Source organism: Oncorhynchus mykiss, chromosome 10 (assembly GCF_013265735.2).
Source record: "Oncorhynchus mykiss isolate Arlee chromosome 10, USDA_OmykA_1.1, whole genome shotgun sequence".
In the NCBI taxonomy this organism is placed as follows: domain Eukaryota; kingdom Metazoa; phylum Chordata; class Actinopteri; order Salmoniformes; family Salmonidae; genus Oncorhynchus; species Oncorhynchus mykiss.
This window is the reverse complement of record NC_048574.1, coordinates 36,183,118-36,210,175: the sequence shown is the minus strand read 5'-3', so window position 1 is coordinate 36,210,175 and position 27,058 is coordinate 36,183,118. Positions and strand designations below refer to the sequence as shown.

The 27,058-nt window shown below is 42.2% G+C and overlaps 2 protein-coding genes across 11 annotated transcripts; both read right to left on the bottom strand.

Annotated features, from left to right (window-relative positions):
• Nucleotides 1-7,328: 7,328 nt before the first annotated feature.
• On the bottom strand, nt 7,329-15,602 carry fam76b (family with sequence similarity 76 member B). Of its 8 annotated transcripts, none has more exons than XM_021618276.2 (10): nt 15,135-15,602; nt 14,126-14,190; nt 13,946-14,000; nt 13,693-13,848; nt 13,402-13,589; nt 13,115-13,165; nt 12,860-13,012; nt 12,488-12,623; nt 11,179-11,280; nt 7,329-9,097 (listed from the first exon to the last, which is right to left on the bottom strand). In XM_021618276.2, exons 1-10 carry the CDS (start codon nt 15,219-15,221, stop codon nt 9,008-9,010), a joined length of 1,083 nt encoding a protein of 360 aa, XP_021473951.2. In that variant the 5' UTR covers nt 15,222-15,602; the 3' UTR covers nt 7,329-9,007. The 8 variants fall into 8 exon arrangements, with proteins under 8 accessions (XP_021473951.2, XP_021473954.2, XP_036846068.1 ...); XM_021618279.2 differs by having other exon boundaries at nt 8,696-9,097; nt 12,860-12,961; XM_036990173.1 differs by having other exon boundaries at nt 8,768-9,097; nt 12,488-12,620.
• A 356-nt stretch (nt 15,603-15,958) lies between these two features.
• LOC110533767 (myotubularin-related protein 2) lies at nt 15,959-26,941 on the bottom strand. Of its 3 annotated transcripts, none has more exons than XM_021618274.2 (16): nt 26,698-26,941; nt 26,080-26,185; nt 25,941-25,964; nt 25,750-25,813; nt 25,567-25,661; nt 25,378-25,482; nt 25,067-25,171; nt 24,883-24,966; nt 24,655-24,804; nt 24,318-24,506; nt 23,920-24,105; nt 23,638-23,844; nt 21,604-21,696; nt 21,318-21,431; nt 20,931-21,107; nt 15,959-18,100 (listed from the first exon to the last, which is right to left on the bottom strand). In XM_021618274.2, the coding sequence occupies exons 1-16, from the start codon at nt 26,775-26,777 to the stop codon at nt 17,939-17,941; spliced, it is 1,941 nt and encodes a 646-aa protein (XP_021473949.1). In that variant the 5' UTR covers nt 26,778-26,941; the 3' UTR covers nt 15,959-17,938. The 3 variants fall into 3 exon arrangements, with proteins under 3 accessions (XP_021473949.1, XP_036846067.1, XP_021473950.1); XM_036990172.1 differs by having other exon boundaries at nt 23,686-23,844; XM_021618275.2 differs by having other exon boundaries at nt 26,080-26,213; nt 26,698-26,919.
• Nucleotides 26,942-27,058: the final 117 nt, after the last annotated feature.

Genomic DNA, 27,058 nt, shown 5'->3' with positions numbered 1-27,058 from the left:
CATCAGTAACACACTACGCCGCCAGGGACTCAAATCCTGCAGTGCCAGACGTGTCCCCCTGCTTAAGCCAGTACATGTCCAGGCCCGTCTGAAGTTTCCTAGAGAGCATTTGGATAATCCAGAAGAAGATTGGGAGAATGTCATATGGTCAGATGAAACCAAAATATAACTTTTTGGTAAAAACTCAACTCGTCGTGTTTGGAGGACAAAGAATGCTGAGTTGCATCCAAAGAACACCATACCTACTGTGAAGCATGGGGGTGGAAACATCATGCTTTGGGGCTGTTTTTCTGCAAAGGGACCAGGACGACTGATCCGTGTAAAGGAAAGAATGAATGGGGCCATGTATCGTGAGATTTTGAGTGAAAACCTCCTTCCATCAGCAAGGGCATTGAAGATGAAACGTGGCTGGGTCTTTCAGCATGACAATGATCCCAAACACACCGCCCAGGCAACGAAGAAGCGGCTTCGTAAGAAGCATTTCAAGGTCCTGGAGTGGCCTAGCCAGTCTCCAGATCTCAACCCCATAGAAAATCTTTGGAGGGAGTTGAAAATCCATGTTGCCCAGCAACAGCCCCAAAACATCACTGCTCTAGAGGAGATCTGCATGGAGGAATGGGCTAAAATACCAGCAACAGTGTGTGAAAACCTTGTGAAGACTTACAGAAAACGTTTGACCTCTGTCATTGCCAACAAAGGGTATATAACAAAGTATTGAGATAAACTTTTGTTATTGACCAAATACTTATTTTCCACCATAATTTGCAAATAAATTCATAAAAAATCCTACAATGTGATTTTCTGGATTTCTTTTTCTGTTGGTGAAAGTAAGGAAAACTAAAGGCGAATATCCAACCTGAAACTGTCTTTACCTCGGTTATATCAACACACTAATCGCTCCCATTTAACAACTCTAAATCGCCTTGGCATAGTATGCATCAAGTCACCTGCCAATAAAGTTGCATACAACATTTAAAAGGTTTATAATTTTCATTAAACACAATCAAAGTTAACATATGCCTTAGATGCCTTCAATTGCCAAATGTATAGGCATGCCCAATGTTGGCATCTTTTTTTAACAACGTGATATTGCGCTCCAATGGGATAACTTGAAATAACAATGTAGGCAATTAAATAATCCAAAGAAAAACATGTTCATTTATTAGCCTAGTGGTTATATGTATTTTGGGAATAAAATGTGAAATAGACCTTACGTGAAATCATTGTCAAAGGCACAAGAGGTCTCGATTATTTATGGTTTGATTTACATATTACATATTAGACATTTAGCAGATGCTCTTATCCAGTGCGATTTGCAGGAACATTGGGCTTAAGTGCCTTGCTCAAGGGCACTGTCCCTATAGCATACATGTGCTTCTCCATTTGGTTCTAAAAGGTTGGTATTATCTGTCCACCTTTCTTCCAGTTCCTTTGTAGCTGATTTACTTTCCTGGCTGTGGAAAAATCCACAGACTGATTCCCAGTCCCCTCTAACTAGGTGTTCTGAGGTTATATGGAAATGGCTTGGCTATATTGCAATTCGCGTTTATGCATTTTACAGTCTGCCCCACAGATATGTAGTACAGTGACCATATCTAACCGCTGATTAAGATAACTTTTTAAACCAAAATAATATTTTTTCCCCCATTGCTTGACAGTGACACAGAGAGGAAGTTCAGATTGGTTGCAGGTCTTATTATACCTCAGTGGCCAGTCCCCAGACGCGACTTCCACTTTTGGATGTAAACAATGAGACACTCCATCTTAACTCTTCCTCCATATTTACTGGATTGGTTGAACAGTGCAGAAAAGAACCTCCCCTGACTGGCTCTCTTGTTCAAGCTGTGTTTAGAATCTTCCAAAACATTATGGCTTTTGTCAACGTGATTATGTGAATTCCTTGCCAGTAATTATCTTATTATTCTTACATTATTAGAAGGCTGAAAGAGAAAATAGTGTATGATCTTATCAACAGCAAATTGCACAAGCACCATTGTAAAAGTGTGAAATGACACAGGTGGAAGGGGGGGATTTCTGGAATTGTAAAGGGCATTATAAAACAGCATCTAAAACCATAAATGTGGGACCACATCTATTGATCATACAGTGAGGGAAAAAAGTATTTGATCCCCTGCTGATTTTGTACGTTTGCCCACTGACAAAGTAATGATTAGTCTATAATTTTAATGGTAGGTTTATTTGAACAGTGAGAGACAGAATAACAACAAAAAAATCCAGAAAAACACATGTCCAAAATGTTATAAATTGATTTGCATTTTAAGGTTGGTGGTACCTTAAGTGGAATGGTATCAAATACATGGTTTCCCTATGTTTGATGCCATTCCATTTGCTCTGATCCAGCCATTATTATGAAAAGTCCTCCCCTCAGCAGCCTCCCCTCCCCTCTAGCTAGTTTAGCCAACTCAAACACAGAGCTCAAACAGAGAGGGATGCTATGTTAGCTAGCTGGCTATGGCTCTTCAACACTGGAACTCTTTTAAGTCAAGGTAAGCTTTTTGTTTTATTAATTTATTAACACCGGGGCCGACGGTTTAACCTCGAAGCTAGGGGGCACTATTTTTATGTTTGGAAAAATAACGTTCCCAAAGTAAACGGCCTATTTCTCAGGACCAGATGCTAGAATATGCATATAATTGACAGATTAGGATAGAAAACACTCTAAAGTTTCCAAAACTGTCAAAATATTGTCTGTGAGTATAACAGAACTGATATTGCAGGCGAAACCCTGAGAAAAATCAAACCAGGAAGTGGTTTCTATTTTGAAAACTCCATGTTCGATAGCCTCCCATTGCTATCTGATATCAACCAGATTCCTTTTCCTATCGCTTCCTCAAGGTGTCAACAGTTTTCAGACATAGTTTCAGGCTTTTATTTTGAAGAATGAGCATGAACGATCACATTGCGTAAGTGGATAGGTGGAGGCTCTGAGTGAATTGTGCGCAAAAGAGAAAGGCGGCCATTGTTACCCCCGGTCCTAGTGAAAAGCCAAACTGTCCCGGTTGATATATTATCGAATACATATTTGAAAAACACCCTGAGGATTGATTATAAAAAACATCTGACATGTTTCTGTGGACATTATGGATATAATTTGGAATTTTTGTCTGCGTTGTCGTGACCGCTCTTTCCGGTGGATTCCTGGGCATAACGCACCAAACTAACGGAGGTATTTGGATATAAAAAATATCTTTATGGAACAAAAGGAACATTTGTTGTCTAACTGGGAGTCTTGTGAGTGAAAACATCCGAAGATCATCAAAGGTAAACAATTAATTTGATTGCTTTTCTGATTTTCGTGACCAAGTTACCTGATGCTAAGTGTACTTACTGTTTTGTCGAGCGATCGATAAACTTACAAACGCTTGTATTGCTTTCCCTGTAAAGCATAATTTCAAAATCTGAGACGACAGGTGGATTAACAAAAGGCTAAGCTGTGTTTCGCAATATTGCACTTGTGATTTCATGAATATTAATATTTTCTTGTAATATTATTTGACTGTGGCACTACATTATTCAGCGTTGCTGATGACAATTATCCCGGATCCGGTATGGGTGGTTCAGAGGTTAACTACTAAACCGCTTGCTGACTGTAGACTGTACTGCATGATTGTAGTGGGTTTACTAATGCATTAATTCTAGTAGCTATGTTGATTATGACTTTAGCTAATATGGTGACAACGATGTAGTCTGCGTGTACAGTTAGAGGTTATGATATGAAGGTTTGGCCTGGAAAGGTTTTTTCGTCTGGTCACAGACATCTGATGTGGTGCACTGAAGTCCACAAGCAATGGGAAAAGGTCAGAGGAGGAGAATGCATAGATGCGAAAAGGAATTATACAACAATCAAAGGGATCATGCTGTTTGTATGTGGCTGCTATGAAACTGTGTTTGCATGTGATCAGGGATCACACGCAACAGAACAAAATGGGGATAAACAATTTATTTTGTCCACTAGAAACTCTAGTTTGCAACTGTTGGACTAATGACTACGCCCTAGCACAGCTAGATGCAGGCAAGAGCGTGCAAGACGGTATTAAATGTGTCAATGTCGGTCACCTTGATTACTCAAATGTCTCTCGACCTGTTCACCTACGTTGTAAACGTTCATTCAAAAGCTAGGTTGTAGCAACCTCATGATGGGGTATATGGAACATTTGAGAATCAAGTAGTAGCCTAAACTAATCAATGTTACATTGAACTGGGTGAATGGAATATAAATGAGTCATCCAATATGCTGTAATAGAAATAAGGCCATACTCATAAAAACAAAGATCCTCCCTCATCTTAACGTCTTAGGGCTAGGCCCCTTTTTTTCTCAATTTCCACCTGAATGACATGCCCGAAGTAAACTGCCTGTAGCTCTGGCCCTGATATGCTTATAATTGGTACCATCGGAAAGAAAACACTTTGAAGTGTGTAGAAATGTTAAAATAATGTAGGAGAATATAACATAATAGATATGGTAGGAGAAAAAACAAAGAAAAAACAACCAGAATTTTGTTTTTGAGAGAGACCATCCTCTTAGAAATGCGAGAGAAAGGTCATATTGTAAATTCTCCCTTGATGCAATTCCTATAGCATCCACAGGGTATCAGCCATCTATGTTCAAGGTTTCAGGCTTGTAACTTCAAAAACGAATAAGAAATAACAGTTTTAGTAGAAGGACAGTCTTGGAAATCCGTGTTTGCGCGTGCCATGAAGAAATTACGCACCAGCTGAAATCGGTTTCCTATTGAACATACTTCTTTCCGAAATAAATATAGTTTAATTACATTTTAGGGGATCTGCTGAGTAAATAGAAACATATTTTGACTTGTTGAAACAAAGTTTAGGGTTAGATTTTTGGATTCCATTCTCTGCAAGTTGAACGTGTGGATTACTCAAATCTATGGCGCCAACTAAACAGACCTTTTGGGATATAAAGGATTTTATCTAACAAAACTACGTTATAGCTGGGACCCTTTGGATGACAAATCAGAGGAAGATATTCAAAAAGTAAGTGAATATTTAATATTTATATTATATATTTTGTTCTGGGGCGCCGTCCTCAAACAATTGCATGGCATGTTTTCGCTGTAATAGCTACTGTAAATCGGAGAGTGCAGTTAGATTAACAAGAATTTAAGCTTTCAGTCAATGAGACACTTATATGTACCTAAATGTTTAAAAACCATAATATTTATTAGAATTTATTTGAATTGCGAGCCCTCCAGTTTCACCGGAAGTTGTCCCGCTATCAGGACACCGATCCTTACTAAATGGCACCGACCACCACTGGTTTGCACATACCATTTTTAATGACTAAAAGATAACATATGTACACTACAGGTCAAAAGTTTTAGAACACCAACTCATTCAAGCGTTTTTATTTTTACTATTTTCTATATTGTAGAATAATAGTGAAGACATCAAAACTATGAAATAACACATGGAATGTAGTAACCAAAAGTGTTAAATCAAAATATGTTACTTTTGAGATCATTTAAATAGCCACGCTTTGCCTTGATGACAGCTTTGCACCCTCTTGGCAGTCTCTAAACCAGCTCCATGAGGTAGTCACCTGGAATGCATTTCAGTTAACAGGTGTGCCTTCTGAAAAATGTATTTGTGGAATTTCTTTCCTTCTTAATGCGTGCAATCAGTTGTGTTGTGAAAAGGTAGGGGGGTATACAGAAGACAGCCCTATTTTTTAAAAGGCCAAGTCCATATTATGGCAAGAACAGCTCAAATAAGCAAAGAGAAACGACAGTCCAACACTACTTTAAGACATGAAGGTCAGTCAATATGGAACATTTCAAGAACTTTGAAAGTGTCTTCAAGTGCAGTCAAAAAAAACATCAAGCGCTATGATGAAACGATCTCATGAGGACCGCCACAGGAAAGGAAGATCCAGAGTTCCCTCTGCTGCAGAGGATAAGTTCATTAGAGTTACCAGCCTCAGAAATTGCAGCCCAAATAAATGCTTCACAGAGTTCAAGTAACAGACATCTCAAAATCAGGACTTCATGGTCGAATTGCTGCAAAGAAACCACTACTAAAATGACACCAATAAAAAGAGACTTGCTTGGGCTAAATAGCACGAACAATGCACATTAGACTGGTGGAAATCTGCCCTTTGGTCTGTAGTCCAAATTGGAGATGTTTGGTTCTAACCGCTGTTTCTTTGTGTAACGCAGAGCAAGTTAACAGATGATCTCCACAATTGTGGTTCCCACCGTGAAGCATGGAGTTGGTGTGATGGTGCTTTGCTGGTGACACTGTTGGTGATTTATTTAGAATTCAAAGCACACTTAACCAGCATGGCTACCACAGCATTCTGCCACGATATGCCATCACATCTGGTTTGCGCTTAGTGGGACTATCATTTGTTTTTCAACAGGACAATGACCCAACACACCTCCAGGCTGTGTAAGGGCTATTTGACCAAGGAGAGTGATGGAGTGCTGCATCAGATGACCTGGCCTCCAAAGTCACCCGACCTCAACCCAATTGAGATGGTTTGGGATGAGTTGGACCGCAGAGTGAAGGAAAAGCAGCCAACAAGTGCTCAGCATATGTGGGAACTTCTTCAAGACTGTTGGAAAAGCATGTCAGGTGAAGCTGGTTGATAGAATACCAAGGGTGAAAACTGTCATCAAGGCAAAGGGTGGCTACTTTGAAAATTCTCAAATATATTTTGATTTGTTTAACACTTTTTGGGTTACTACATAATTCCATATGTTATTTCATAGTTTTGATGTCTTTATTATTCTACAATGTAGAACATTTTTAAAATCTAGAAAAACCCTTGAATGAGTGTGTCCAAACTTTTGACTGGTACTGTATACAAACGTGACCTAAGACTTGACTGAAACCAACTTTGCCGCCATTCATGTATACATACCCAAATTGTGATACTCACTAATTGACTGCGCAACGTACACACATTTGATTTCAGTTTGAATGTGATATGGTGGTTAGAGGCATGTTTATTCTGACATTCTAAAGAAAACATTGCCATGTTGATCTGACCCTTGCTGTTGAAATACCAGTGTCTGACGCTCGGCTGTCGCAGATGCACCACCCCCGGCATTTATCTAGTCAGATGCTTCATCCTTACCACTCAAACGAGCCCTTTGAGTCAGCGTGTCAGATCTTATAGAGTAAAGCAAATTAACGAGTGCTCCCTAGTGGTTAAACATGGAATAGCAGTTGACAAAAACCCCAGCTCTGGTGGAAGAGGAAAAAGTACACGCAAAATCCAGGCTAGAATGGGGTTTGTGTGGGGTTGACACTATTATAAAGGATTGCTACAAAGGCCCAATAGTAAAGAAGAGCCACTCCTTGAGATAATGGTAGTAAAATAAAAACACTACGTATGTTTAACCAGATTTAATATTTTTGAAACATTGGGTTTGGAAAAAGTACAAAAGTGATCAGTACGCCACAGTATGAAACCAGCTCAGTTTGGTGCAGAGCTGAAACGGTACGTTCCTTTAAAAAGCGTATTCTACAGATGTATTTATATAATTAACCAGCCTTACCTGACACACACACTCACTAAAACCGATACAAGTTACACATTTTAAATACATAGGCTGATCCCTGTAATACCTTTACACGTATAAAAAACACATTATTTTTTTTAAAGGCTGAAAAAGTACATTACAGCAGGGGTTCAACTTTTGGGGGCCGGGGACTCGTCATACCAAATTCATCAGGGACCCCCTCTTAACCAGAATGCAACTCCAGTGAGAAGAAGTAGCATACAAGCTAATACCCTACAAGCTAATGTCCTGCAATTGTACACAATTTTCTACAAGGCAGAGAGAACTTTAATTACAGTGCATTCATGTTCTGCATTTTCTAGGGTGAGAGGGGGAGAAGTAATGAGTTGAAAAATAGATAACTGGTGGAGTACTGTGGATACCAATACCCCTGTGAGCCTCCCAGGGCCATTCCAAAGTTAAGAACAAACTGTAGATGAATAATATTGAATTATACCCTCTAAACTTAATCCACGGATCCCTTCAACAAACCTAATTTAATAATTCATCTGTTAGTAATACTCATGATTTTCTTTTAAAATTTAAAACAAAAACTGTTATTTTGAGATCTGGCCGCAGACCTCATGCATTACCTCCCAAGGGGCCCGTGAAACCCAATTTGAGAAACCCTATATTATAGTACAGGAGACCACAATGCTAACTTGTATGTCAGTAAGTCATGCAGTATTACAAATCGTTCCACTACAGAAAAACAGCAAAGCACTACAGCTGTCACAGTGAGAAAGAGGGCAGCCTGAAAGTGTCTCTACAAAACAACGTTTAAAAATCTCTCATAGAGTTGATGGTTTTTGGACTTTAATGTCTAGAGGTCTCTGCTACTGGCCAGCAATGCTGTTGTCAGTGACCCTTTTGACATTTGCATACATAGTAAGTTGAGAAGGGTCTCCAATAAGGAGGAGTTTCTCTTCCATAATTACGTCCATTTAGAAAAATATAATTAATATGTTACGAGAAAGTTGCTGTTGAAGAAAAAACATTTCCCAAACCTGGGCAATGCGCTGAGTATGTGGTGAGAAAAAGACCAAAAGCTACAAAATGTAATTGAATAAATAAAATTGCATGACATCCGTAAAAAATCAAGTGGGATCTGTGATGTTGACAGAATCGTATCCACCTTGCGCAAAACATGCTGCTGGACCCGGGCAGTGTTAACGAGGCTCTCTCCTCATCCACAGTCACATCACATCCAGTGGCAGAGTAAAACTCAGGGTTAGAACATTTAAAACATGTTGAAATTGAGGATGCGTCCTTATTTTCATGCCAACATGAAAGAGGATTTCCATGTATAGCATGGTCACTTGTTTTCCAACGAATAACATAACTGAAAAGATCAAAATGATTGAGAAAACACAGGAAGGAGGGAGGGAAAGGTAGAATGGCATCAGGCTTTCAGTGTTAAAACAATGAAGCCACTGAGCCGTGGTTGGGTGGGCTTGTCGTTACGGTAACAGCAGTGAACTCCCTGTCCTGTCAAACTTCTTGCCCTTTGAGAGGGCGGCCACTTGTTTCAGCAGCTCCCGGTTTTTGGCCTGTAGTAAAAGAAAATAAGTGAGTATGTGACCATCTATGTTTAATGAAAGCCTTTACCACAAGCTAGGAGCGTTTGATTATAGTGCCTTCAGAAAGTGTTCACACCCCTCGACTTTCTCCACATCTTTGTTGTGTTACAGCCTGAATTTTAAAAAAGGGATTAAATTTAGTCTTTAGTCAAAAGTATTCAACCCTTTTGCTATGGCAAAATGTGCTTAACAAGTCACATGGGCTCACTGTGTGCAATATGTGTATCACATTTTTATTAAATTACTAGTCTCTGTTCCCCACCAGAGCATGTGAGGGGAGTTGAGCGGTTGGAAATCCCACTCATTGAGTGGTGCACCACGCCGGTGCTCCAGGTCTTTCCCTAAAAACCACGCCGCGCTCACAGAAAAACAAACTGGCGCTCCAAATTCCCTCCATTCAAATCGCAATTTAACCAAAACCCATCTATTTTTGTGACCACCTAGACCAATTGGTTTGTAAGTATTGCAACCAAACCATGTGGATTTTAATGAAAAGTATTTGAATAAACATGAAAAGAAGCTAACATTTCAAATAGACTAAATGTCATTAAACAGCATTTAAACACTAAATAGGCCAGTAGCCAGACAGGGAGCCTAAGGAGGAACTAAAATGAATTTTTAAAAGCCATATTATTTCAAGGCTATAGCCTACAAAATAATACATTGTGAAGCATTTGCGAGTGCGACATAATAGGCTGGTAGGGACAAATATTGTTGTATTAAATAATGAATCTATAAATTGTGCATATAGGTTGTGACTTACTTAGAATGAAATACACATTTTAAAAAATCTTATTAAAAAACGAGTTACGCCAGTCTGTGGCTTCATGCTCATGTGATGATGCGTGGAGAGCAGGCCAGCAGCTGAGAATATCCTCTCCACACTTGCAGAGCCACTGGGGATGCTAAACACCTTTTTGGCCACTCTTGCCAAGCTGGGCAGAGATGCAGCCTGGATTCGAAACTAGGGACTGTAGGGACGCCTCGTACTGAGATGCAGTGCCTTAGACCACTGCACCACTCGGGATAGCGCCATAGTATCATTGGAGACCTGGATAACTATATTTCTGTTTTTTTTTTGTGTGGAACATTTAGAATGAAAAGTTAAGATTGTAAATGTGGTGGGTGGTAGAATGGGTGTTAGGGGCTACAATCAAATGTGATAAACTTTCCCAATCTTTCCTCTCTGTGTAGCCTATGGGAAAGTGTTTCTGGTCAGAAAGAACAGTGGTCACGATGAAGGGAAGCTGTATGCCATGAAGGTGAGTCTATCGTCTTTGACATTGTCTGAATATAACACAAAAATATATATATATATATAATCCATTTTGAATTCAGGCTGTAACAACAATGTGGAATAAGGGGTATGAATACTTTCTGAAGGTATGGTTCATCCTACTGTGTCTAACTTGTTAGGAAAGTTGTTTGAATCCCATGTGCTTGAGAAGCAACAGGTATGTTGCAATATGAGGTCCTCCCACAACAACTCAGGAAAGCATGCAGTTTATTAGGCTACCGATGAAATAAGTTATGATGAACGTCACAGGGTGGTGAAAGTGCACGGTGATGAGCTTCATGCTCCTCTCCAATAAAATGTCAAGAGTCTTACTATTTGACAAATAAAAATGATCTTGCTCTTTTGTCTATAACAAATCATGTAGGCTATACCTGCACTGTATCTGCAAGCTGTTGGCTAGAGTACACGTGCCAATACCAGAGTGGGCACATTCACTATAGAGTGCAAAATGTTGAGAGAAAACGATCAGTAGAGTTAAAAATGCAATGGATACCCATTTAACTTGTATATTTATTCGGTACATGGGAATTTAACCACAAAAGGTATTTTTACGTGCACTACGTCATCACGCACTGCCTTTTATGACCAACAAGTCAATTTGATGGAAACATCTTGGATGGGAAATTGTGCGTATTACTTTTATGCAGATTTTAGAATATTCACATGAAACTGTGTTGCCAATTGGATGGAAACCTAGCTAGGGGCCCACAAGATGTCTTGTTTTTTCATGTCTGTATGGTAATTTTTACTCTACCTGTTGCTGTTCCATGGCCTCTTTGTGCACCTTCTCCATGTTGTTCATCTTAACCCTCATGTTAGATTCCTGGTACTGGAAGTCTGCCTTGAGTTCTGTGAGCTGGAAGTACAAAACAAAGAGGGAGACGATCTGGTGAATACAACATGACCAGAAGTCACATTGAAGATAGCAAAACGGATAGTTTGTCAAATCAAATCGTATGTCACATGTGCCGAACACAACAGGTGTAGTAGGCCTTACTGTGAAATGCTTACTGACAAACCCTTAACTAGATTTTCTTAACTGCGTTGTTGGTTAAGAAAATATTTACTAGATCAACTAAAGTAACAATAACGAGGCAATATGAAATGGGATACTGAATCAATGTGCGGGGGTACAGGTTAGTCATGGTCATTTCTACATGTAGGTAGGGGTAAAGTGACTATGCATAGATAATAAACAGTGAGTAACAGCAGTGTAAAAACAATGCAAATAGTCATGCTTGGGGGTATAAGCTGTTATGGAGCCTTTTGGTCCTAGACTTGGCGCTCCAGTACCGCTTGCCGTGCGGTAGCAGAGACAACAGTCTATGACTTGGGTGGCAGGAGTCTGATAATTGAGGCCTTCCTCTGACACCGCCTAGTATATAGGTCCTGGATGGCAGGAAGCTTGGCCCCAGCGATGTACTGGGCCATACGCACTACCCTCTGTAGCACCCTACGGTCAAATGCCAAGCAGTTGCCATACCAGGCAGTGATGCAACGGGTCAAGATGCTCTCGATGATGCAGCTGTAGAACTTTGAGGACCCATGCCAAATGGGGGAATAGGCTTTGTCATGCCCTCTTCACAACTATATTAGTACCATGATAGTTTGTTGGTGATGTGGACACCAAGGAATTTGAAGCTCTCGACCCACTCCACTACAGCCCCGTTGATGCGAATGGGGGTGTGTTCGGCCCTCCTTTTCCTGTAGTCCACGATTGGCTCCTTTGTCTTGCTCACATTGAGGGAGAGGTTGTTGTCCTGGCACCACACTGCCTGGTCTTGGACCTCCTCCCTATAGGCTGTCTCATCATTGTCAGTGATCAGGCCTACCACCGTTGTGTCGTCAGCAAACTTAATGATGTTGGAGTCATGCTTGGCCACGCAGTCGTGGGTGAACAGGAAGTACAGGAGGGGACTAAGCACACACCTCTGAGGGTTCCCCGTGTTGAGGAACAGCGTGGCAGATGTGTTGTTGCCTACCATTACCACCTGGGAGCAGCCCGTCTCAGCAGTGGTCGTTTAGGGGCATGAATTACTGTGACGATACAATTAGGTGTGTACCTTTCGGTCCTTCTCCAGTATTGTCTGATCCCTCTGTTGAAGCATTCTCTTTAATGACATCACTTCCTCTTTCAGCTGGCTGATCAGAATAAAGTTGTCCGTTCCTCCAGAATCCATAGATTGGGTAATGGAACTACTGATGGGAGAGAGGACAGAGAGCAGGGAAGAAAAGTTGTCAGAAAAAGGAAAGTACCTTAACTCAGATCTTTCACACTGACCCACTTTGTACCATTACCTGCTCCAACACACCTTGATAGCATCTATCACAGAGATGTGTGTTAGAACAATGGAGGTCAAAAAAGTGTCAGTAGGAACCTACTGGATGTTTTCCGTGTTTACTTCAAAAGTTAGAGCTGGCTTGTAACTCCTTACATGTGATTGAAACTCCTCTCGTACCTGTCCCCGTTGGATGGCTTCACATCCAGTTTTGGCTTCTTCTTTGGGGTCTCCTTCTGGATCGAAGACGATTTATGGCTGAGGGGAGAACCAACACACAACTTTAGCCACTGAGGCTCTCCATCAGACCTGTAAAGTGTCCCAGAGTATATCATAGTTTAACTAAGTTGTATAACTAGGCAAAAAGACTTGTCATAACAGTCAATCAAGACGGGAGGGGGTCAGTCTTACCTCTGCTTCCACAGTCCCTGCTCCAGCTCTGGACTTAGGCTCCCACTGAGTCTACAAAAAGACAATAAAGAACAAACACCAAGTTATCAGAGATTTTTTCAACATGTTCCTTCAAATATCTGACACATGCATCATTACTCAGAGACCACAACATCTTTCCAAAAGTGCCCGTTCAGTACAATAGATATACAGTATTGTGACAGAGTAGAGACCTGCAGAAGAACCGCATCACAGAGGAAGTAATGGCCTAACAGTTAAGAGGATAGGGCTGTGGCACCATGGCCTACTTATGTGAGCTGCTGTGTCTGTGCTGCTGGTGGTGTTGATGATGCTGCTGCTGCCTGGAGTGGTGGTCCTTCTCATTGAGCGAGGAGTTGGAGTGGGAGGAGCTGAAGCCTTTCCTTTGCTCCTTGGTCTTCTGCAGCACACGGCGGTAGGACAGAGTGCATAGCCAGCACAGCAGCTTCCCATCCACCTGACAACACACACACAGGACAGTGGAAAATGGTAAATACGCAATCCCATGAGTGCTGGACAAAGTGTGTTCGGGTATCAATGCAGCGGGTGTGCGTGACTACCTTCCTCCTACCCTCTTCCTTGCGGTCAAATGCACACTGTTGTTTGCACTGCTCACAGGTCTGTGGAGGGCCATACTTCTTCTCTGAGTTAGTGCAACGCTGACACTTTGTTCCAATGAAAGCAGCAATGATGTTACAATACTGGCAGGGTTTAGGCTGAGTGGGGAACAGAAGATTTGGCGAACATAACCATAACGAAGTCAATACATGTTGTAAAATTATAACAGAGGCGTCAATTAAAGTCAAAACTTACCGTCCCAAACTGCTTTACATTCTGGGCACATTTCTTGCAAATTGTGTTTGTTTTGCTGGAATAGAGAACGTGAAAAAGAAATCGCATCAACATCCTGGAACCAATGTTATCACTATATTACATGGTGATGCCTTTGGAATAACAATACCATAAACAGTAAAGGTGATGGAGCAAACTCGCCTCTCCTGCTGAAACTCTGATCTGCAGTATGTACACTTGACGATGGGATGAGCGATGCGACACTCCTGTTGACAAAAACAAAGCAGTTCAAGGCCATTTGCTTAAAAATAAACGCAAACAGATACAATGTAGGACATAACATTTTAAGAATTCACTCAAATCTAAATCACAGAGTTTGGCGAGTTTGGTTTGTCCCAAATGTCAAAACCCCTTTGTATGGCGTTATTTAGTGTTATGCATTTGTTTACAACAATTAACCATGCATGGAATAGTGTTCTTACCTTTTATTCAGACACAGGTTTTCAAGCCTTCTGCCCAGTATGTGTGTGGTATGCTTATTATGGCAATGTGAAATATGCATTTCCAACGCACCCGCATGAATACAAAAATGTGATAATTTGCCACAAATTTCAACTTGATTTTTGCCATTGCATGAAGAATTTATGTGGAATATAGCCTACACTACTGGGCGAAGAGGGATGCTACACTGTGCCTCCTAGAATTCAATTTCGTAGCTGCCGGTAGGTTAAAGACACTGACGCTGTGGCTACATCGATGATAAATCCAATTTGTATTATTTGTAAAGCGCATGAAGTGTAAACAAATGTGAAATGAACAGGTCATGGGAGACGTAATGTGAAAAGATCTAGCTAGCTAGTTAACCAAATGTTCATCTGACGTTATTTTGTCTGCTACATCCAGCAGACTGCATGAATAGAAAAAACATTTCGCGAATAAATTATATCGTCCTGCGTGTGACATTATCTAACAAGGTGGCCATTTGCGTCCCAGACAGGCTGCAAGGATAATAGTTAGTTGTTACATAATCTACCATCAAAGCCATCGCTTGCGAGAAGTGCTGAATGTGGCCAGAGACCTTATAATTAAACATCCAGGGAGCAGTCGAAATGCATATGAGCCTGTAGCAGTTGCTTTGTAATCTATTCATATTGCAAAATGTGGTGCTAGTTAACTAGCTAGCTATCGCCCAAACACTTCCAGTCCAAACCTTGCACAGTTGCTGTCCCTGCGACAGTTCTTCGAAAGGATACCGCTGGTTACACTTCGTACACGCGTACAGGGCCGATGTTGCCATTATCACCAAGATCAAGAAAAAGTCAAAGATAAAAACAAATAGAGTGAAATAGCTAGTCACCCAGACAATGTGTTAGCTACCAAGGAAATTGTTTGACAACGTTAGCTAACTAAGCCTGTAGCTAGCCAATAATAGCTAAACTAATGCTAAATAAACAGCTAAATATCTATCATCTCTCTCCGTTGGCTAGCTAACATAAGTTACTTGACATAGGTAGTCAAAAATACTGATCTAGCATCCGCAAAATGTATAAACAAGAGTCAAATGTAAATAGTTTTTTCGCTGTTCTTAGCTAGCTATTCCTATTTTCCCTTTCTCTTTTTTTGTATCCGCAGCGTCGTCATTCAAACCGGATGCGGCCAACGACAGAAGAAAGAAAGAGAAGCCAATCATGACACATCATTAGTGCGCGGGACTTTGTATTTTGAAACACAGAGGCCAATCACAGTGCAAAACAACACAGCGATTAAGTGCCATTAAGCTGCCTCAATTTGTATCACTGTGATAAGAGGAATATGGAAACAAAGTAACTAGAATGTACATATGCAGTAACTCTGTTAGATCTTTTAATTCTAAAAGCTAGCTGCTACATGTAATTAAATGTCACTGTCAGGTGGCTGGGGATAAAAGAGAACAATATATTCATACCGTTGTGTACATTGTCAGAGTCATTCTGAAAATATTAGGCAATGCAATGGTACTATGAATTCTGTTGAAGATTGTGTTCACAACACACATTTCATTTGTGGTGGGTGGTCTTTTATTTATCATTAAATTAAGTCAACAGCAACCGGGGTCAATCCCGGATCAAAGAGCAAAGTAAATCCAGGCTGGATAAACTGCTGATGTGCTGGGCCATATGCTGTGGTTCACAGGCAATATAAAGTCATTTGTCATGTTGTATCTACCTACCTACTAACAATATATTGGTGATCATAATATATGAGGACAAGAAATAGTTTTATTTCCAATTTTGCAAATTAACATTTAAACAAAAACAAATAAATTATCAAAATATTGCGGTCAAACGTGTATTGTTGACAGGCATGGGTTACAGTCCATGGTAGTCAGCTTGTTCTAAGTTAATGGCCCGCAATTAAATTGACCATAACATTCTTACCAAATTAATTATTCTACTAACACATAAATATTAGTTAAACAGTTAAGGATTTATATTGATTAAGGATGTGCCCTTATGAGGCCATGAAAAAAGCCACTTCATCATTGCACTAGTGGGGAATGAGCCTCACTACTTTTCCTCTGGTTAGTAATCAGATCACTGTTCAAAGACAAAACCCTGTTGTGACCATTTATTTTAAACAACAGTGCAAAGCTCTACATCACTGTGCCTGTGAGATGCATGTTGTTGGCGAGTCTTAACATTTTCCATGGAGGAATGGTTAGTGCCATCTGTGGCATTCAGTTTCTAGTTTCTGTAGAATTTGTTATTCGATACATATGCAGCATTTAGTAACAACCTGTGGGTATGACCTTTCAACTAAACCATGTCATGCACATTGTCAATTTTACTGATCTGTTTTGGGTAAACAGTCTGCAACGTGACGTACACATCATCACCAAAGCCCTCAAGTTATCACCTAATTATAACTGAGACTCAGAGCTCAGTATTAACCTAAAAGTCTATGGTATAAACTGTACACACAACCTAGGCTAAGAGAATGGAAATAATATGTAGTTAACTTGCTAGTAAAAAGAACTCAACAGCTTAGAAAAAAACATCAACATACTGATCAGATGGAACACCCACATTCATTCATACCTATTTGGTCAAAATATGTGTCCATCCAGTAACTATTTTCTCAGCTTTAAAACCATTTGCAGACATTTCTGACCTCAAAACCTATTTGGAATATGTCAAGTAGAAATAAACAGAAAATTGCTTAAATAGCATGTATTTTTTCTTTTTCAATTCTCCACCTTGCTTTCACAACGAAGAAATTCATTGAGCATATTAGCTACTTGTTTTATCCTATTAATAATTTAGTGTACTTAATGCATTAGTTTATTCTAAAGTAATAATACTGGATGTAGTTAAGCCGATATGCAATAGCATACTTGTGAGGGATTATTTGATGATCATTATATGTTACAGTACTCTTGACCCTGGTAGCAAAGGTCAGTGAAGTATAGTATGGCTATAGTGAGGTGGTCTCAGAGATAAATAGAGGACTCATCTTTATATATGTGCCATTATAGCATGTGTGACAGCATGGGCAGTGCCATTGAGGCTACAACCCATAGGAATCCCCACCCTTTTGAAAACGTTGATTACTTTAAAATGGCAGAAGCATGGTGGAAGCCCTTAATGATGCTGCCCATGCTAAAACAGCCTTTTGGCCACTAGAGGCCTCTGTTATTGTCTATGGGTGGTCTGAAACAGAGGCAGCACGTCTTTTTGGTGCATAGACAACATAGGGTTCTGACCATAGACATATAAATTCATATTCTTATTCTATTTCTATGGGTCTGACCCTGTACGACCTCAGCTGTTGGAGCAGCAGTGAGATGGAACATCCAAAGGCCAACACATGGTTTCTACAGACACTTGGTGGTTGCGTTGCTTTCTACAGGAGTGTGTCATGTTAAGCAGGAATGTGTGACACAGCAAGTCCCCTGCAGTGCAGTTTATTAGTTATGGGCATGGCACCTTATCGTTGTGAGGCCTCAGTCCTTAGCCTTACTCTATAAGCCCCCTGTCAAACAAAGGTCTGAACGGGAGTGATGGAGCGGGTGGGCGAGCCAGCCCTCTCAGTGGAGGAGGCAGAGCGATTGGTCACGTCTCGCTGTAGCTCCTCCACCCTCTTCTGAAGCTCCGCCCGCTTGGCCAGCAGCTCCTTGTAGCGCTGGTGAACAGGCTCCTGGGAAGAAGGTACACAAACAGTAGTGGTCAACACTAGAACATAACTATGCTAAAACAAGCATATAAACTGCCATTTATACTCATACTAACAACGCAACAGTAAAAATGTAGTCCCCCACAAATTATGCAGCCACCCCCCGGCCAATTGAGATACCGTGTGTGACTAACAGAACCCGCCTTGGGCCAATCATTGTAATTTTGTAAATGCCGGATCTTAATGGCAAATCAAATCAAAATTTATTTTATTTGTCACATACACATGGTTAGCAGATGTTAATGCGAGTGTAGCGAAATGCTTGTGCTTCTAGTTCCGACATTGCAGTAATAACCAAGGAGTAATCTAAGCTAACAATTTCACAACAACTACCTTATACACACAAGTGTAAAGGGATGAAGAATATGTACATAAAAATATATGAATGAGTGATGGTACAGAACGGCATAGGCAAGATGCAGTAGATGGTATCGAGTACAGTATATACATATGAGATGAGTAATGTAGGGTATGTAAACAAAGTGGCATAGTTTACAGTGGCTAGTGATATATTTTTTACATCAATTTTTCCATTCTTAAAGTGGCTGGAGTTGAGTCAGTATGTTGGCAGCAGCTGTTGGCTGTTTAACATTCTGATGGCCTTGAGATAAAAGCTGTTTTTCAGTCTCTCGGTCCCCGCTTTGATGCACCTGTACTGACCTCGCCTTCTGGATGAGCCTAGTGGGGTGAACAGGAAGTGGCTCAGGTGGTTGTTGTCCTTGATGAGATCTTTATGGCCTTCCTGTGACATTGGGTGGTGTAGGTGTCCTGGAGGGCACGTAGTTTGCCCCCGGTGATGCGTTGTGCAGACCTCACTACCCTCTGGAGAACCTTGCGGTTGTGGGCGGAGCAGTTGCCGTACCAGGCAGTGATACAGCCCGACAAGATGCTCTCGATTGTGCATCTGTAAAAGTTTGTGAGTGCTTTTGGTGACAAGCTGAATTTCTTCAGCCTTCCTAAGGTTGAAGAGGCGCTGCTGCGCCTTCTTCACCACGCTGTCTGTGTGGGTAGACCAATTCAGTTTGTCCATGATGTGTACGCCGAGGAACTTAAAACGTACTACCCTCTCCACTACTGTCCCGTCGATGTGGATAGGGGGGTGCTCCCTCTGCTGCTTCCTGAAGTCCACGATCATCTCCTTTGTTTTGTTGACGTTGAGTGCGAGGTTATTTTCCTGACACCAACACAGAGGGCCCTCACCTCCTCCATGTAGGCCTTCTCGTCGTTGTTGGTAATCAAGTCTACCACTGTAGTGTCGTCTGCAAACTTAATGATTGAGTTGGAGGCGTGCATGGCCACGCAGTTATGGGTGAACAGGGAGTACAGGAGAGGGCTCAGAACGCACCCTTGTGGGGCCCCAGTGTTGAGGACCAGCGGGGTGGAGATGTTGTTACCTACCCACACCCCCTGGGGGCGGCCCGTCAGGAAGTCCAGTACCCTGTTGCAAAGGGCGGGGTCTAGACCCAGGGTCTCGAGCTTGATGACGAGTTTGGAGGGTACTATGGTGTTAAATGCTGAGCTGTAGTCGATGAACAGCATTCTCACATAGGTATTCCTCTTGTCCAGATGGGTTAGGGCAGTGTGGTTGGGATTGCGTTGTCTATGGACCTATTGGGGCGGTAGGCAAATTGGAGTGGTTCTAGGGTGTCAGGTAGGGTGGAGGTGATATGGTCCTTGGCTAGTCTCTCAAAGCACTTCATGATGAAGGAAGTGAGTGCTACGGGGCAGTAGTCATTTAGCTCAGTTACCGTAGCTTTCTTGGGAACAGAAACAATGGTGGCCCTCTTGAAGCATGTGGGAACAGCAGACTGGGATAAGGATTGATAGAATATCAGAGGACGCGGCTGGGGATGCCGTCTGGGCCTGCAGCCTTGCGAGGGTTAAAACCTGTTGGGGCAAGGCGTTCCCCTCCAGTTTCGCATGAATGCTTCCATCAATCCACGGTTTCTGGCTTGGGAATTATTTTAATTTTGTAAAAAATGTTACCCCTTTTTCTCCCCAATTTCGTGGTATCCGTTAGTAGATACTATCTTGTCTCATCGCTACAACGCCCGTACGGGCTCGGGAGAGACAAAGATTGAAAGTCATGCGTCTTCCGATACACTACCCAACCAAGCCACACTGCTTCTAACACAGCGCGCATCCAACCCGGAAGCCAGCCGCACCAATGTGTCGGAGGAAACACCGTGCACCTGGCAACCTTGGTTAGAGTGCACTGCGCCCGGCCCGACCACAGGAGTCGCTGGTGCGCGATGAGACAAGGATATCCCTACCGGCCAAACCCTCCCTAACCCGGACGACGCTAGGCCAATTGTGCGTCGCCCCACGGACCTCCCGGTCGCAGCCAGTTACGACAGAGGCTGGGCGAAAACCCAGAGTCTCTGGTGGCACAGCTGGCGCTGAGGTACAGAGCCCTGCGCCACCCGGGAGGCCCGGTTTGGGAATGTTTTAATAGTTGCTGTGGGTATGACATCGCCGATGCACTTGCTAATAAACTTGCTCACCGAATCAGCGTATTCGTCAATGTTGTTGTTTGACGCAATGCGGAACATATCCCAATCCACATGATCGAAGCAATCTTGAAGCATGGAATCAGATTGGTCAGACCAGTGTTCAACAGACCTGAGCGCAGACCTGAAATCGGGCCAGTGCTGTAGGAGATATTAATGGGCAGAGAAAGATCCATGATCCCCTCCTCAATTTCATTCAGGGGGACAATTATTCAAGATAGCATAAATATTACTACTATCAACATCATTACTACTACTATGAAAGTGAGGTAGTTTGCCCAGACCTGTGGCCTCATGCGAGGGTTCCAGCGGATGTAGTATCCCACCCAGAGCTCCAGGTGACGCATGCTGACCACTGGGAACAGCACATGGTTGGAATAGTTGACATAAAGAGGGTTGGTGAACTCCTCTAGCTGGCTGTTGATGTAGGCCCACAGAGAAACTGTCTTCTTAGGCAGCTCCTGCAGAACAATTAGATGTATGAGATGTTGGTTTTAACATTAGCAAATAAAACATACTCATTAGCATATTCCTATTAGCACTGTTATGACAACTGTGTATGAAATGTCATCCATGAGAGACAGTCAAATAAACATTGAGTTTAGTTTCAGGTTTTCTGAATTGCACTCCATCCAAGTGGTGTTTAAACCTAACATAGTCTGCACTCTCACCTCCTTCACCCTTTGCTGTTCACTGTTACACATGAATGTCCCAAACAGGCAGCTGTACATGTGGTCCAGGATGGTGACCAGGAAGTACTCGTTGAACTCAAAGGCTGCAGGAAACTAGACAGGAACAGTTAAATTATAATCCATATACGATCAGGAGAATCCGGAGGGATTATGTACATCAGTAAATATCCCGTGTGTAATGTGTACCTTATTACTAAGCCTGGATTTTTTTCTGCTCAGGTCACATGACTACCCATCAACAACCCCTACCAGTGATGTCCCTCACCTGTCGGGTAATCTGCCACACACAGTCAATGAACTGCAGGAAGACAGGCGAGCGGTCTGCGTCTGTGTGGTTCTTATCCCCATGACCGATCCTCTGGAAGGAGAGTGGGGAAGGATTGAGAAGAACAGAAAGTCAAGTGACCGTAATGGCTGAACAAAACACAAGAAGGGTAAAGCTGTGCCATGGCGATGGTTGACCCATGTGAGTCAGGAAATTTAACTTCTCTTACCACATTAGAATGTCCCAAGCATTTCCAAAAGTCAGGAAATGTAACTTCTCTTACCACATTAGAATGTCCCGAGCATTTCCAAAACGTACAGTGCCTTGCTAAAGTATTCGGCCCCCTTGAACTTTGCGACCTTTTGCCACATTTCAGGCTTCAAACATAAAGATATAAAGCTGTATTTTTTTGTGAAGAATCAACAACAAGTGGGACACAATCATGAAGTGGAACGACATTTATTGGATATTTCAAACTTTTTTAACAAATCAAACTGAAAAATTGGGCGTGCAAAATTATTCAGCCCCTTTACTTTCAGTGCAGCAAACTCTCTCCAGAAGTTCAGTGAGGATCTCTGAATGATCCAATGTTGACCTAAATGACTAATGATGATAAATACAATCCACCTGTGTGTAATCAAGTCTCCGTATAAATGCACCTGCACTGTGATAGTCTCAGAGGTCCGTCAAAAGCGCAGAGAGCATCATGAAGAACAAGGAACACACCAGGCAGGTCCGAGATACTGTTGTGAAGAAGTTTAAAGCCGGATTTGGATACAAAAAGATTTCCCAAGCTTTAAACATCCCAAGGAGCACTGTGCAAGCGATAATATTGAAATGGAAGGAGTATCAGACCACTGCAAATCTACCAAGACCTGGCCGTCCCTCTAAACTTTCAGCTCATACAAGGAGAAGACTGATCAGAGATGCAGCCAAGAGGCCCATGATCACTCTGGATGAACTGCAGAGATCTACAGCTGAGGTGGGAGACTCTGTCCATAGGACAACAATCAGTCGTATATTGCACAAATCTGGCCTTTATGGAAGAGTGGCAAGAAGAAAGCCATTTCTTAAAGATATCCATAAAAAAGTGTTGTTTAAAGTTTGCCACAAGCCACCTGGGAGACACACCAAACATGTGGAAGAAGGTGCTCTGGTCAGATGAAACCAAAATTGAACTTTTTGGCAACAATGCAAAACGTTATGTTTGGCGTAAAAGCAACACAGCTCATCACCCTGAACACACCATCCCCACTGTCAAACATGGTGGTGGCAGCATCATGGTTTGGGCCTGCTTTTCTTCAGCAGGGACAGGGAAGATGGTTAAAATTGATGGGAAGATGGATGGAGCCAAATACAGGACCATTCTGGAAGAAAACCTGATGGAGTCTGCAAAAGACCTGAGACTGGGACGGAGATTTGTCTTCCAACAAGACAATGATCCAAAACATAAAGCAAAATCTACAATGGAATGGTTCAAAAATAACCATATCCAGGTGTTAGAATGGCCAAGTCAAAGTCCAGACCTGAATCCAATCGAGAATCTGTGGAAAGAACTGAAAACTGCTGTTCACAAATGCTCTCCATCCAACCTCACTGAGCTCGAGCTGTTTTTCAAGGAGGAATGGGAAAGAATTTCAGTCTCTCGATGTGCAAAACTGATAGAGACATACCCCAAGCGACTTACAGCTGTAATCGCAGCAAAAGGTGGCGCTACAAAGTATTAACTTAAGGGGGCTGAATAATTTTGCACGCCCAATTTTTCAGTTTTTGATTTGTTAAAAAAGTTTGAAATATCCAATAAATGTCATTGCACTTCATGATTATGTCCCACTTGTTGTTGATTCTTCACAAAAAAATACATTTTTATATATTTATGTTTGAAGCCTGAAATGTGGCAAAAGGTCGCAAAGTTCAAGGGGGCCGAATACTTTCGCAAGGCACTGTAAATGAATAATCAAGAGAATGTGTCCCAAGTGTTTTAGCTTGGTATAAGGAACACAACACTGTTAGAGGGAGTAAAGGCTTATTTACTAGCTGGAAGCGGTGGCCAAAGCTCAGCCACTCTTTCTCCAGCAGCACCTGGAAGCCGCGGATGGTGCGGTAGTGTCCGTCCAGCATCAGCATGGCCAGGGAGGTGAGCTGGGCAGTACGGTCCCATCCATCACTGCAGTGAACTACCACTGAAGTCTTCCCAGACTCCACCTTGTCTGCAATACGCAGCGCCCCAGCCAGGATCAGCTACACAGGGAACAGACAGACAGGTTCAACAAATAATCTCAACCTTGATTTTTTTTCTCTCCCTTCTGTCCTCACCTTGATGTGCTCCAGCCAATGAGTGGACTCGAGGTTGGAGAGCCAATGGGACTCCTCGATGTTGGGATAGACCACCTCCTTCAGCTTGCGCAGTGACTCTCTCATCACATGGATGTTGTGGATGTCCAAGAACACCAGCTCTGCATTCTGATAGGCATCCTCACTCTCATAGCCACCCCCTTTCATCTGAGGAGAACGCAGGGAATGTAGTCATCTCTTGGAATTGAATATACTCTTTGAATAACACTGAATAGTTTTCATACTTACAGTGAGAGGAGATCAAAATCAAATCCAAAGAAAACGACACTATGGGTTGAGCATTGAACTGTATAGGCACTGTGTGTGGGAAATGCACTTTGACGCAAAATAAAACATGATTATTATTACTAACTACATACCTTGTTGGCGGCAGCATTGACGCTAGGCCTGGCATCGAAGATGAACAGCTTGTGGGACTGAGCGTTGGCATCCATGATGGCCTGGAGGTACTTCTCATCGTCTTTGCTACGCTTGCCATTGACCCCGACCATGGGCTGACTACAGCGGGTAACTGTGGCCTGGCTCTCTGGGTGAATCCACGACAGCACCTGCAGAGCCACAGCAGAGGCATTGGCACGGACAGTAACACAAGACCGCAGGTACTACATCAGCGTGGTACTACATCAGCGTACTACTACAGAGGTACCGCAGACAGTTAAAGAGTGGGGACAGTGTGAAGTGTAAATGCTAACTCACAGGTATCCTGCCCTTGGCTCTGAAGGCAGCCACTCTCTTCAACTCCTCATCTGGTATGTTGACAGGCACCACCAGGTTTGATGGGTAAGTGTCACACACTTCGTAGTGATCATTCACTTTAGTTATCCTCCAGCTCTCGTTGGGTATTCCCTACACACACATACGAATATAAAAACATTTAAAAACAACGTATACCTAAAGCTCAGATTTTTGAAATCTTCCAAATACCTGTCTTTTATATTCCGCTTGAGCATCATACACTTTCCAGCCATTTTCAGGATAGACCTGCCCATACTCAAAGGCAAAGATTGGCTGTGGATGACAGAGGGAAAAACATAGTCAGTCAGTTGGCCCTGGGCCTTTATAGTACACAGTAGCAGACCATGGGCAACAGACCAAGTGACTCACTCACCAAACCATTGGAAACAGGAAAGGCAAATTTCATCAGGATCTCAAAAATTGACTTCCTGAGTGAGTCCTCCATCTGCTTGTGTGCAAACCGCAGATTACGGATATCCTGAGGAGACAGAGTGACAGGTCACTGTAACCATTGTCATTTACACTCAGAGAAAGAAGAAGCACTAGAATGCAGTGATTAGAGTCTGAAGTATAAGAAAAATAAGAAAAATGCCTGTTCTCTTTGAGAGCAACAAAGAGATTATATATTAGTATAAACAGCAGGTAAGGGATGTTCCAGACATTTTTTTGGTGGTCACTGCTCACCTTGCAGACCAGCCCGTAGGAGACCTCACCACGGCTAGATGCACCTCCTATCTTCTCCACACGGCTCACTACCCCCAGGGGCAAGTCCAGCACAAACGCTGGTTCCTAGGAGACAAAGGAAATAATAAGAACACTGATTTGACATCCTGAAGAGTGGAATGGAGACAAATCGAAAGCTGAAAAGCATACCCTATCCATGCATCTGAAGAACAATCTATAGTTGGTGACAGTCAATGTCCCCCTCAGTGCACCGATGTAAGGACAGATGTAAGTGACGTCTTTGGCTGTTAGAAAATACAAACAAAAAGTTTAAGCAGGTCATTCCATTAAACCCAAAATAACCCATAGCTGGGGGGTGGGGAGATGACCTACCCATGTCTTGCACACTTTCCTTTGGTAGTAACTGTGGTTCTTCTTTGTTTGAATCCCTGAGCACCTGTATATAAAACAATATCCAATGTTTAGGTAAAACATACAGAGTAGCCAACAGCACAAATCAAGTTGATTATTTTTACTTAAACACCAACGCAAATCTTTGAGGGAAGAGGGATGGAAGACTATACCTTGGCAGCAGCTTTAGGTCTGCCCTGAAATCATTAGGAGAAAAGCGAGAGGGTTAACCGCAGACATGTTTAAGATGCTATTGCTACATTAGTAGAACTGAATCTGTGTAAAGTTGTAGGTGAAAAGCCATGTACCAACCCGTAGTTCTGGGGAGAACTCTGTTGAGGTGGACACATTGTCAGAAGACATCGCATAGGGGGTCTTGGCAGCGTGAGCGGACCGGTCAGAACGAGACGTGGACGTACTGTCAACAGAATTGCAGAATACGTGTACTATAGGATAATGACCAGTGAGAAATAATACCATACCAAAATTGCTTGTTCATTTGACAGCCGTGTTCGCTAAAGCAGAAACTAAATGGCTGGCACCTAGCCCAGGGGACTGGAGAATAGATCCACTCTGTATGTTACAGACCCTCTCTGATTTCCAGTCCCCTGGGCTATTTGTACCCAGACTAGATGGCTGTGGAATCTGACATTATGTCTAGCTAACTAGATAACGTTAGTCGTATAAACTAAGGCTGCTATCTTGGGCCAACTGTCTACCTTCTCGGGCTGCCTGCTATAGCGACTTTTGTAACCCGAATCTCCCAGTAAGGTTTAGCTGATACTTCAACATCTTTCATTGAAATACACTAGTAGAATTCAATATCTTCACTGTCGACAATTTTTCGCCATATTTAGATAGCATGTAGTTAGACAACTATAAAAGCTCCTGTCAATCGACTACACAGGGAACTAGTTGAACGAGCCCCACCTGGACAATGAATCAACGCTGGCCTGCCTTGACGAGGATTGCTTCGAACCCAGACTGTCGATGCTTCCACTCTTCTCCATGGTAAATCTTAGTAAAGTATTCAAATATATGAATTTGAGGCGATTGGGCAGATATCTACATGCAACTGTTTTGATTCCGTCCTTGGTGAAAAGTAAATCCCAGGTACAGACAGGAAGCTGCCATCTTTTCCCAGAGTCCCCAATCCATAATAAACAAGGGAGTGGTGTTTGGAGTTGGGGGTAGCGCCCCCTGCCGCCATTACTGGTTATTACATGTAGCCCAACACTATCTTCATCATTAACAACAGCAACATGCTTCAGATTAGAGATTTTTAAAGATA

Excerpts from the sequence above, each read along its gene's own strand:
- fam76b (XM_021618276.2), bottom strand. The coding sequence starts at position 15,221 with ATGGCAACATCGGCCCTGTACGCGTGTACGAAGTGTAACCAGCGGTAT. Across the intron at positions 13,849-13,945 it reads ATGTAAAGCAGTTTGGGACG|CCTAAACCCTGCCAGTATTG; the intron begins GTAAGTTTTGAC and ends TTCCCCACTCAG. Across the intron at positions 12,624-12,859 it reads GAGAGGAGTTTCAATCACAT|TAGTTCCATTACCCAATCTA; the intron begins GTAAGGAGTTAC and ends CTCTCCCATCAG.
- LOC110533767 (XM_021618274.2), bottom strand. The coding sequence starts at position 26,777 with ATGGAGAAGAGTGGAAGCATCGACAGTCTGGGTTCGAAGCAATCCTCG. Across the intron at positions 25,172-25,377 it reads CCTACGGGCTGGTCTGCAAG|GATATCCGTAATCTGCGGTT; the intron begins GTGAGCAGTGAC and ends CTGTCTCCTCAG. Across the intron at positions 24,967-25,066 it reads TTCCTGTTTCCAATGGTTTG|CCAATCTTTGCCTTTGAGTA; the intron begins GTGAGTGAGTCA and ends TGTCATCCACAG.